The following is a 13,447-nucleotide window of genomic DNA, read 5'->3' as shown; positions in this document are numbered from 1 at the left end:
GACAACATTCCCACAAAAAGCCTTCTTGGCAAGAACGTATTCAACACCAAATTAAGCTACTTAGGTCCGACATAGAATGTTTGAAAACCTAAGTTTAAGAAGACTATCAAACCTACAAAAACCCCGAAAATTAAAAAAAAATTGAATATGAAAACCATATTTGACATTGATACCACCATAGAAACCATCATGCAAAAGATATGTGCTAAAGCTTCCCGCATAGCAAGGTATGAAAAGCGTGTTAGATTCTTAGAGGAGCAAAAGTGGAAGGGTGTCAAGGTAGAAGATATAAGATCAGTTCTCAGGAGGTCAAACAAATGGAAGTCGCCAGGAAAGTATAAATTCCTAGCTTCTGGTTGAATGCCTTCCCAGATAGCCATGAACTACTAACAAAACTTTACAACGATGTTTTGCAACATCCTAGTATGATCCCCGCTTGGCTAGTTAATTCCTACTTCCAAAAAATGAAGAAACAAATGAACCAAACAATTATCGACCTGCTTAACAGCAATGTATAAAACGCTAACATCTGTCCTGACTGAACATACCCATAGTTTATTTTTAATACCATAGAAAGTAGCATATTCCCTAATGAGCAAAAAGGATGTAAACGTGGATCTTATGGTTGTAAAGATCAGTTACACATCAATAAGATGATCTTAGAAGATTGTCACAAACGACACAAAAACTTGTCAATAGCCTGGATAGACTATAAAAGAAGCTTTTGATAGCCTACCATATAGCTGGATTAAGAAATGTCTGGAAATGTATAAAATAGTTCCTACTCTGCGAAACTTTTTTTCTGTAAGAGATCATGGAGAACCACTCTGACTTTGAACAGTGACATTGAATCCCTAAATGCTAGAGAGATAAGAATTTCATGTGGCATTTTCCATGGTGACTCACTATCACCACTCCACTTTTGTATAGCCTTATTACTTCTCTCAAAATTCTCAGTGATGCACAGTACGGTTACAAAATGTTTGATAAGAATATAAATCATCTCATTTTCATGGACGATTTTAAGCTATTTGCAAAAACAGGATCAACAACTCAAAGGCTTTTTCGCGATTGTTAAATAATTCAGTGATGAAATCAGGATACAATTTGGCCTCGATAAATGTGCAAAAGCTACCTTTATCAAAGGAAAATTGACAGAAACATCTAACGATAACCCTGATCAGCAGAATGAATTAGAACCAACAGAGAGCTACAAATACCTAGGAGTAATTGAAGGGGATGGAATCAAACATGCAGTGATGAGGGAAAGGATCAGCAGAGAATGTTATCGCAGGGTGAGGGCAGTACTGAAGACAGATCTGAATGCAAGAAAGAGGATCGAAGCAATCAATACTTTAGCCATAGCAGTCGTGACTTACAGTTTCAATATCATTAACTGGTCAATTACTGAAATATGTAACCTTGACAGAAAAATACGAAAGCTGTTGACAATGCATAGAATGCACCACCCTAAGGCAGATATAGAACAACTTTATCTGCCAAGAAAATAAGGAGGCTGTGGACTTTTACAACTAGCATTAACAATGAAGATTGCCACAACTGGCTTAGACACCTACCTGAAAAACTCTGAGAAGTGGATGTTAAAACTTGTCTCAAAACATGAAAACAAGAAAGTATGATACTCAGTAACAAAACAAGAAAAGGAATATCTAATTCCGAATACAACAAATTCCAGAATTAGACTACTAGAAACAAGCGCAGAAAAAGCTAATCACATGAAAACCCGTGCTTAAACTACTGCCTTAGATATTCTGAATGATAAATGGCAAGAAAAACCCTTCAATGGCAAATACCCAAAGAGAACTAATAATGCCGATGTTGACAGAGTCCTGACCCATCAATGGCTTCTGGCTTCTGGCTTAAAATCAGAAAGAGAAGGGTTTATCATAGCAGCCTAAGATCAATGTCTACCTACTAGGAACTACCAGGCCAACATATTAAAGAAAGGCAGCTCCCCAATATGTCGTGTATGTCAATAACAAAGTGAAATCATTGATTATGTTGTCTCCATGTGCCGTTTTCATGCGTCTACAGAGTATCTCAACAGGCATGATAGAGCTGCACAATATATTCACTGGGTAATTTGCCAAAACCTGGACTTGCCCCATAATAAAACCTGGTGGGAACACAAACCACCCCCAGTACTTGAAAAAACATCATATCTCACTCCTCTAGAATTTCACAATTCAAACTGACAGAAAGATAGATGCAAATAGGCCAGACATCGTATTGAAAGACTTCGATCCTGTCTCCTCATTGATATGACTGTCCCAATCTATATAAACGTATCTGTCAAGACCTACCAAAACCTGAGCAAATATAAAGATCTTGAAATAGAAATTAGCAAATTGTGGAACCTGAACATTAAAATAATATCTGTTGCCATAGGTGCCCTAGGAATGATAGCAAAAGGAAACTCCAAAATAATAGGAAACTCCAAAATGGCAGAAATTCAAAAGATAGTACTCATGGGAACTGCCCATATCCTACGTAAAATACTGTCTATGGAATCTCAAATTTTAAAACAAGCACATCATTTTCTAGACAACACTATGTACAAGACCAAATATATGTCACCCTAGGCATAAAACATGAACTTCTAACTTGTTGTTTACTGAGGTCTCTGGGTGAAACTTGGAGCCAACTTGTACAAATGCAAAGCAAAAGTCAAACATAAAATAATAATAATAATAATAATAATAATAATAATAATAATAAAATAATAATATAATAATAATAATAATAATAATAATAATAATAATAATAATAATAATAATAATAATAATAATAATAATAATAATAACAACAATCGAGCGGTACGTACATTAAACCTACAACAAAAAATGTACGAAAAACTACACGTGCGAAATAATGTGACAACAGAAATAAACGGACCGGTACCCTACGAAAATGACGACCGTCAAAATAATGGGCCGGACGTTGTACCTCATGTCCCGCAAATAAAACCCAAAAGACGTAAATGGACACGTGAGGAATACATTTCTATCTTACACGCATACTTCACAGCAATGCTCTACCCACAAAATGAAAATACAACAACACATACATATAAAATATGGAAGGAAAATAATAGAGATATAGACTTGGATACAGCAATGAACCCTAATAAATTAGCTAACGTACGAAGATACATTCTCAAAGCCAAAAAAATATCAGAAATAGAAATAGAACATTTAAAAGAAAAAATACACCAGGAAAATGTAGATAGAAGCCACACAACAATGCCCAATAATATAAACACTGAAACTGTAAAACACGAAGACAAACGCAACATTCCCAACAAACACGATGTAAACAACGAAGGGGAGCCTAATGATTATGATAATATAAAAAATAAAATAATCAAAGAACTGAAAACCACAGAGCCCAAAATGGACCACCGACCATACCTCCCAAGAATAAAAATAAACGCAATAACAACACCAATTATAAACAACATAAACCTAGCCGTCACTGAACTAGCCACTGAAACAAAAAAAAAGTGATATCACTGAACTAAATGACTTGATATACGCAGCAGCCACTGCAGCCACAAAAGAAGCTGGATACTCACCCAAACCCGCCCAAACAGGAGTACCACCACCCAAACAAACCCTGTGGATAAATAACATCCAAAACAAAATTTTAAAAATTAGAAAAGACCTGTCGATTCTTAATGAAATCAGCAAACAAGCAACGCTACTGAGCAACAAAAAGAGAACAAAAATGCTCCGCAAATATAACATCACAGAAAAAGATTTGCCGGAGATAAAAGAAAAGCTGAAGCAAGATATCCTTGCCAAAGCTCAAAGGATCCCCCGGTACGAGAAACGCCAACGCTTCTTTGAACAGAACAAAAAGTTCAACTCCGACCCCAAAAAGTTCTACCAAGAACTGGGCAAAAATAAAATAGAAGTCACTGCAGCACCAACGGCAGAAGAATTGGAAGAATTCTGGAGAGAAATATGGTCGGCGAACGAACAGCCAAAAAAAAAGGAGTATGAAAATAACAAACTCGGCATCTGAACAACTTTGGACCCCCATAACAACTGAAGAGGTCACCCAGGCACTGCAAAAACTAAGCAACTGGAAGGCACCTGGGCATGACAAGATCCCCAACTTCTGTTTGAAATATCTAACAGGAATGCACAAAAAGCTGGCTGAAAACTTTAACAGCATACTAGCAGAGCCAGAGACAATGCCTGAATGGCTCACGAAGGGGAAAACCATCTTAATTCCCAAATCAAATGAAACAACAAAACCAGAAAACTACAGACCAATAACCTGCCTCCCTACTATGTTCAAGGCATTTACTGCAGTGATATCGCAAAGGCTGAACAAGCACCTGGACGAAAACAAAACTGTTCCCAGAAGAGCAGAAAGGATGCCGCAAGGGCTCATATGGCTGTAAAGATCAACTAATGATTAATAAAGCCGTAACTGAAGACAGCCACAGAAAGAAGAAAGGCCTCAGTATGGCCTGGATTGACTACAAAAAGGCGTTTGATAGCATCCCCCACACATGGATCCTCGAAACACTAGCCATTAACAAAGTAGCACCAACAATCATAAAATTCATAGAGCACTCTATGAATAAATGGCAAACAGTCCTACACCTCCAAACAAAAGAGGGACTCATGAAAACCAAAGACATCCCCATTAGAAGAGGAATATTCCAGGGAGACACGCTCTCTCCACTCCTTTTCTGCTTGGCACTGTCACCTCTATCTGATATGCTAAATAGAACTGGATGCGGATATAAATGTTACGGCAAAACGATCAGCCACCTTTTATATATGGATGACCTAAAACTATACGCTGCAAATGACAAACAGCTGGAAACACTATTAAAGACAGTTCATGGATTTACCAAAGAAATAGATATGAAATTTGGATTAGAAAAATGCGCCAAAGTAACCATGAAAAGAGGAAAACTAGTTAAGAGTAACAACATCACACTAGATAAAACCAATGAAATAAAAGAATTAGACCAAAGCCAAACTTACAAATACTTAGGAATCCATGAACAACACACACAAATGAAAGAGAAAATAAAAAAAGAATATTATAGACGAGTTAGATCAATACTAAAAACAGAGCTCAATGCTAAAAACAAGATAATAGGTATCAACACTTTAGCTGTCCCAGTTATAAGTTACAGCTACAATATCCTTAACTGGACACGAAATGAACTGTCCAAAATAGATAGGAAAACAAGAAAAATACTGACAGGATCTAGGATGCATCACCCAAAATCTGACATAGAAAGACTATATATACAACGTATAGAAGGTGGTAGAGGCCTTATACAGCTGGAAAACTACTATAAAATAACCACCATAGGACTGCAAAAATACCTACTTCAGAAGGAAGGAAAACTGATCCAGATAGCAGCAAAACACGAGCAAAACAAAAAACTGTTCTCAGTATTTAAGGAAGCTGACAAATACAAACAAGAAATCATACCACCTAATAAACACAAAGAAGAAGAAGAAGATGATGAAGAAACAACAAAAGCTATAAAACAAATGAAATCCAAACTAAAAATAGAACAGCAACGATCCATGATAAAACGATGGCAAGAAAAGCCCCTTCATGGTAAATACTGCACTAAACTAAACGCAAAAGAAATAGACAAAGAAAAATCCCAGCAATGGTTGAGAAGCTCAGGACTCAAAGCAGAAACAGAGGGATTTTTAATTGCAGCACAAGACCAAAGCCTCCCCACCAGAAATTACCAAAAACATGTAATGAAACGAAATATTACAAGTAACTGCAGAATATGTGGAGATGGACAAGAAACAATAAATCATATTATCTCTAGCTGCCCAGTCCTGGCTAAGAAGGAATATATTCACAGACATGACAGAGTTGGAACCTATATACATTGGAAGCTATGCCAACATTATGGAATAACAACAGAAAAAAGATGGTATAAGCACACACCAGAAAAGGTCACAGAAAACGAGAAAGCAACCATACTCTGGGATATGCCGATACACACAGATAGAGAAATTAAGGCCAACAGACCAGATATAGTTGTCAGAGATCATGAAGAAAAAAAATTCTTTCTAATTGATGTATCAATACCGGCAGATGACAACGTGTCTCTAAAAGAAATGGAGAAACTCTCAAAATACAAAGACCTGGAAATAGAGGTAACTAGAATGTGGAATCTGAAAACAGAAACAATTCCTATCATAGTAGGTGCATTAGGCATGATAAAAAAATATTCAGACAAATACATAACAAAAACACCAGGACTTACAAACACATATATCATACAGAAAATTGCACTACTAGGCACTGCACACATCTACGCAGAGCACTTTCCATACAATAACCATCAGAGCATCACAACAAATCACAGCACATACCCAAGGCACACAGAGCTGCGCTCGGTAGTGAAGTGAAAGCACGCTATAAAAATAAAACTACTGAATAATAATAATATAATAATAATAATAATAATAATAATAATAATAATAATAATGATAATAATAATAATAATAATAATAATAATAATAATATAATAATAATAATAATAATAATAATAATAATAATAATAATAATAATAATAATAATAATAATACGAGAAACAGGATCGAAGCGATCAATGCATTAGCCATAACAGTCGTGACTTACAGTTTCAGTATCGTTAACTGGTCAATTACTGAAATATGTAATCTTGACAGAAAAATACGAAAACTGTTGACAATGCATAGAATGCACCACCCTAAGGCAGATACAGAACGACTTTCTCTGCCAAGAAAAGAGGGAGGCCGTGGACTTTTACAACTGGCAATAACAATGAAGATTGCTACAATTGGCCTAGACACCTACCTGAAAAACTCTGAGGACTGGATGTTAAAACTTGTCTCAAAACATGAAAACAAGAAAGCATCATACTCAGTAACAAAACAGGCAAAGGAATACCTAAGTGAATTCCGAATACAACAAATTTCGGAATTAGAGATAGACATACAAGAAACAGGCACAGAAAAACCTAAGCGCATGAAAACCCGTGCTAAATCTGCAGCCTTAGATATTCTGAATGATAAATGGCAAGAAAAACCTCTCTATGGCAAATACCCAAAGAGAGCAAATAATGCAGATGTTGACAAAGCCCTGATCCATCAATGGCCAATGGCCTCTGGCTTAAAATCTGAAACAGAGGGGTTTATCATAGCGGCTCAAGATCAATGCCTACCAACAAGAAACTACCAGGTCAACATATTAAAGATCAGAAGCAGTCCAACGTGTCGTGTATGCAAGCAACAAAATGAAACCATTGACCATGTGGTCTCCAAGTGCAGTCTTCTAGCGCCTACAGAGTATCTCAACAGGCACGATAGAGCTGCACAATATATTCACTGGGTAATCTGTAAAAACCTGAATTTGCCCCATGAAAAAAACTGGTGGGAACACAAACCACCCCCAGTGCTCTCACTCCTCTGGAACTTCGCCATTCAAACTGACAGAAAGATAGATGCAAATAGGCCAGACATCATATTGAAAGACTTCAAACAAAGAACATGCCTCCTCATTGATATGACTGTCCCAACCGATATAAACGTATCTGTCAAGACCTACCAAAAACTGAGCAAATATAAAGATCTTGAAATAGAAATCAGCAAAATGTGGAAGCTGAAGACTAAAACAATACCTGTTGTCATAGGTGCCCTGGGAATGATAGCAAAAGGGGCAGATAGCTACCTAACTCAGATACCAGGAAACCCAAAAATGGCAGAAATTCAAAAGATAGTGCTCATGGGAACTGCTCATATCCTACGCAAAATACTTTCTATGTAATCTCAAGGTTTAAAACAAACATAATTTTCGGTTTAAAAAAAAAAAATTTTTTTTACACATTCATTAGTACAACACCCACACACCCCAAATATATGGCACACTAGGCATAACAACAACATGAACTTCCAACCCTGTTGTCTCTTGAGGTCTCTGGGTGAGACTTGGAGACAACTTGTACAAATATAAAGCAAAAGTCAAACATATAATAATAATAATAATGATAATAATAATAATAATAATAATAATAATAATAATAATAATAATAATAATAATAATAATAATAATAATTGTTTTGTCTTGGTATAAAAGATGGGCTACAGCAAATATTCTGCTCAATACCACAGATTTGCTTGTCAGTTGTTTGACCTTAACCAGTTGAGCATGTCCCTTAGTGGCTGACGATATGTGCATCTCTGATCACGAGCAGAAGTAGTGGGGGAGCATCATAGCCATGTGTTGAGAGGGATTCTTTGGGGTTTGAATAATTCACCTCTGGAAACATGGGTGGTTCTTTCAACATCCTTAAACAACCCTTATTCAGGGACCTTTTGAGCGGATGGGCTACTCAACCTGAAGAAAATTCTAACTGGGCCCCACCTGCAAGGTCATGTGCTGTTTATCTTGATATGAGATCACCATGTCGCGCACATATGGTTGTGATGCATGTGCCTGGTGTACCTTTATCAGATGGGTAGTCATGATGGGTATATTGGGCTTCGTATATTTTACCCCAGTGTCACTTTGATGGCATGCACTGCTCTCTCACTCAATAATAATAATAATAATAATAAATGCCCTGATGCAGTACCAGGCAGTGGCTCTCGTGGCTTCTGATCTTGACTGATTGGAAGCGTTATCATGTACATTGTTTTGTCTTGGTATAAAAGATGGGCTACAGCAAATATTCTGCTCAATACCACAGATTTGCTTGTCAGTTGTTTGACCTTAACCAGTTGAGCATGTCCCTTAGTGGCTGACGATATGTGCATCTCTGATCACGAGCAGAAGTAGTGGGGGAGCATCATAGCCATGTGTTGAGAGGGATTCTTTGGGGTTTGAATAATTCACCTCTGGAAACATGGGTGGTTTTTTCAACATCCTTAAACAACCCTTATTCAGGGACCGTTTGAGCGGGATGGGCTACTCAACCTGAAGAAAATTCTAACTGGGCCCCACCTGCAAGGTCATGTGCTGTTTATCTTGATATGAGATCACCATGTCGCGCACATATGGTTGTGATGCATGTGCCTGGTGTACCCTTATCAGACGGGTAGTCATGATAGGTATATTGGGCTTCTTATATTTTACCCCAGTGTCACTTTGATGGCATGAACTGCTCTCTCACTCAATAATAATGATAATAATAATAATAATAATAATAATAATAATAATAATATAATAATAATAATAATAATAATAATAATAAAGTTAGACAGGAAAACAAGAAAACTAATGACAGGATTTAGAATGCTATATAGTTACAAGGTATCGAAGGTGGTAGAGGCCTTATACAGCTAGAAATCTATTACAAAATAATCACCATAGGACTACAGAAATACCTACTTCAAAAACAAGCAAAACTAACACAAAGGACCACAAAACATGAACAAAACATTAATCTGTTTTCAGTCTTTAAGGAAGCTGATAAATACAAAAAAGAAGTTATAGTAGCTAACAACTATGAAGAAAAAAAAGAAACAATAAAAACTGCTAAATAACTGAAATCCAAACTAAAACTGGAATAGCAACGGATTATGATAAAACGATGGCAAGAAAAGCCCCTTCATGGAAAATACTGGGTTAAGCTAAACAGTAAAAGAGATAGAAAAAGCAAAATCTCAGCAATGGCTGAGAGGCTCAGGACACAAAGCAGAGACTGAAGGGTTTTTAATTGCAGCACAAGACCAAAAAGCCTCCCCACCAGAAATTACCAAAAACATATAATGAAAAGAAACATAAGTAACTGCAGAATATGTGGAGATGGAGCAGAAACAATAAATCATATTGTCTCTGGCTGCCCAATCCTGGTTGAGAAGGAACATATATACTGGAATCTATGCCAACACTATGGAATAACAACAGAAAAAAGATGATATAGGCACACGCCAGAAAAGTTCACAGAAAAGGAGAAACTAACCACACACTGGGATATGCCAATACACACAGATAGAGAAATTATGGCCAATAAGCCGGATATAATTGTCGGAGATCACAAAGAAAAAAATGCTTTCTAATTGGTGTATCAATACCAACGGTTGACAATGTTTCTCTAAAAGGAACGGAGAAACTTTCAAAATACAAAGATCTGAAAATAGAGGTAACTCGAATGTGGAGCCTAAAAACAGAAACAATTCCTATCATAGTAGGCGCATTAGGTATTATAAAAAAAGCATTCAGATCAATACACAACAAAGTATATATAACACACAGAACGTACAATTATATATAACACACAGAAAATAGCACTACTAGGCACCACACACATTCTACGTTTAAATACATTCAATACAGTAAAAATCAGCGCACCACAACAAACCACAGCACGTACCAAAGGCACACATATTTGTGCTCGGTAGTGCAGTGAAAGCACAGGATGAAAATAAAACTGCTGAATAATAATAATAATAATAATAATAATAATAATAATAATAATAATAATAATAATAATGATGATGATGATGATAATAATAATAATAACAATAATAATAATAATAATAATAATAATGATGATGATGATGATGATAATAATGATAACAATAATAATAATAATAATAATAATAATAATAATAATAATAATAATAATAATAATAATAATATAATAATAATAAATATCCTGATGCAGTACCAGGCAGTGGCTCTCATGGCTTCTGATCTTAACTGATTGGAAGTGTTATCATGTACGTTGTTTTGTCTTGGTATAAAAGATGGGCTACAGCAAATATTCTGCTCAATACCACAGATTTGCTTGTCAGTTGTTTGACCTTAACCAGTTGAGCATGTCCCTTAGTGGCTGACGATATGTGCATCTCTGATCACGAGCAGAAGTAGTGGGGGAGCATCATAGCCATGTGTTGAGAGGGATTCTTTGGGGTTTGAATAATTCACCTCTGGAAGCATGGGTGGTTTTTTCAACATCCTTAAACAACCCTTATTCAGGGACCGTTTGAGCGGGATGGGCTACTCAACCTGAAGAAAATTCTAACTGGGCCCCACCTGCAAGGTCATGTGCAGTTTATCTTGATATGAGATCACCATGTCGCGCACATATGGTTGTGATGCATGTGCCTGGTGTACCCTTATCAGACGGGTAGTCATGATAGGTATATTGGGCTTCGTATATTTTACCCCAGTGTCACTTTGATGGCATGCACTGCTTTCTCACTCAATAATAATAATAATAATAATAATAATCAGGTACATTGTTTTGTCTTGGTATAAAAGATGGGCTACAGCAAATATTCTGCTCAATACCACAGATTTGCTTGTCAGTTGTTTGACCTTAACCAGTTGAGCATGTCCCTTAGTGGCTGACGATATGTGCATCTCTGATCATGAGCAGAAGTAGTTGTTTTAAACGTTTAGTTGCTTCCTGTCTTCATTTTCTGGCAGAAAGAACTCATTTCATAATTCTATTAAAGTGGACCAGAATTCATAATATTCGGCAGCGAAACGAGTATAATTCAATTATAATTCAATTAATTTATTAGCATATCTGAATACTTCAGTATTTGTGGGACCGATCCACCTAGTAGAAGTAGCAGTCAAAGTTCCTTCAAATCATACTGTACCGTCTAAAATAAACGTTGGAGTAAAACGCATATAGAATCTGCGGCAAATAAATATGGGATGGCCAGTGCTGGACCATTATTAAACATATTAAGATAGAACTTCAGCATGGCCGCAATCAAATGAATAAAAGAATAAAAGAATAAAATAGATTTGCCGTATTGGGGTTTACTTGATTCTAAACAATAAGAACGGCGACAACAAAAACTCTTATTTTTGCCTTTTTTTCTTGCAGCTATTTGCAACAACATAATTAATGCTGTAGAGAAGAGTAGACGAACAATCCTAATTCTGTCCCCTGATTATGTGATCAGTGAATGGACACGCATGGAATATCAAGTTGCTCACCAGGAAATGCTTAAGAAACGTCAAAAGATCATCCCAATTATATTCCGTGACATAAGTATACAAGAACTGGACAAAAACCTTTCTTACATCCTCAAGTCAATCACCTATTTGGAATGGCCAGGGACCAGTGAACAAGATAGTCCCAAACTTAGCAAATTCTGGGAAAAATTACGCTTAACGATGCCGAAAAAACGAGAAATGCTTATTGAAGATGACAAAAACACTCAAAAAGATAGAGCAACTACTGTAGTGTAGGGTATATACATGCATATGTATGTGAGTATGTATATATTTGCATCTATCATGCATGTATGTGCGTCTGTGTGTAATAATCTTTCTTTCCATAGCATAATATATTTTTGAAAAAGAAAACAATTTAACATGAACACACAGTTTTCTGCTTTCTTTGATGTTGTCATTCTACACAAGAATGACTTAAGAATAACTGCAATTCAGTACTGAGTAGACACACACCAAGATGAACTGCCGAACGCATCAAAAAAGACTTTGTCATCAAATTCATTCTACAGAGCAATTCGTTTGCCTGTATGCTGATCCATTGATCAGCATACACGCAAATATGAGGAACGGCAATGAGTACGAAGGTAGCCTCCACATATGCCAATTTAGTCAACGGATTCCCATGAGCTGAAGATTTACAACCATTCCCTTCTTCTATTCGGAGATACATTTCATACACAACTTAAAAATAACTGGAAAAGATACTTGGACGATTGCTTTATCTTATGACAGGATAATCTTGATATACTTACAGAATTCAAAAATATGCTGATCGACCTAATCAGCGACTTCCAATTCATAATGGAGTTTAACTCTAAGGAACTTTTCTTTCTAAATATCTCAATCCCCAGCAGTGATGACAAAATAGAAAGGGATAAGCTCTATAAAACCATGGACTCCAAGCAGTGCCTTCTGTTGACCCACAACTCACAAAATTGGACATTCCCTTTAACCTAGTAAAGCGAATACGTAAAATCGTACCAGACTCACCCACTTTTTAATACAATATATACATACAGCTAACCATTTTCTGGATAAAAAAGAAACAAAAACTGTTTTGACGCAACAATATTTCCTTCCACAGAACAGCATACCCACCAAAACAACAAAACAAAACACGCAGGCACTTGTACACACAGCTGACCATATCCTGAATAGAAACTTGCAATTCAGTTCAGAAGAAAACTTTTCTACGCAATAAAATTCTTGAACCCCATTTCAGGCGCCTAGATAGATAACATGTATAAGAAGAGATTCTAAGCTGAATTTCCATACACTTTCTTGGCTATGCACAAAATATGAGAAATTTTTTTTCTTATTCCCTAATTTTTGAATTCCCATTCTTAATAAATGATAAGATGAACGTACACATTGAAACCGTTTATATTTCATAAAAAGTCATTCTATGTAACAAATATGAAGCAGTTCTATATTTGAGAGATGAGGAATTATGTACATT

At 36.2% G+C, this 13,447-nt stretch overlaps 1 protein-coding gene across 4 annotated transcripts in view; it reads left to right on the top strand.

Annotated features, from left to right (window-relative positions):
- Nucleotides 1-13,447, top strand: part of LOC115215177 (adhesive plaque matrix protein 2) — a 68,908-nt gene that overhangs the window by 31,238 nt on the left and 24,223 nt on the right. For 2 of the 4 annotated variants that reach the window (XM_036505412.1, XM_029784358.2), the window contains one exon: nt 11,855-13,034. The exons of the other annotated variants lie outside the window; for them this stretch is intronic. In XM_036505412.1, the coding sequence (XP_036361305.1) occupies nt 11,855-12,222 (368 nt within the window). In that variant the 3' untranslated portion in view covers nt 12,223-13,034. Of the gene's footprint in view, nt 1-11,854; nt 13,035-13,447 lie in introns of those variants that run through there. 4 annotated transcript variants of the gene reach the window in all.

The sequence above is a fragment of the Octopus sinensis genome, linkage group LG8, assembly GCF_006345805.1.
Source record: "Octopus sinensis linkage group LG8, ASM634580v1, whole genome shotgun sequence".
NCBI lineage: Eukaryota > Metazoa > Mollusca > Cephalopoda > Octopoda > Octopodidae > Octopus > Octopus sinensis.
The sequence above is the reverse complement of the archived record's forward strand: the minus strand, read 5'-3'. Positions and strand labels throughout refer to the sequence as shown.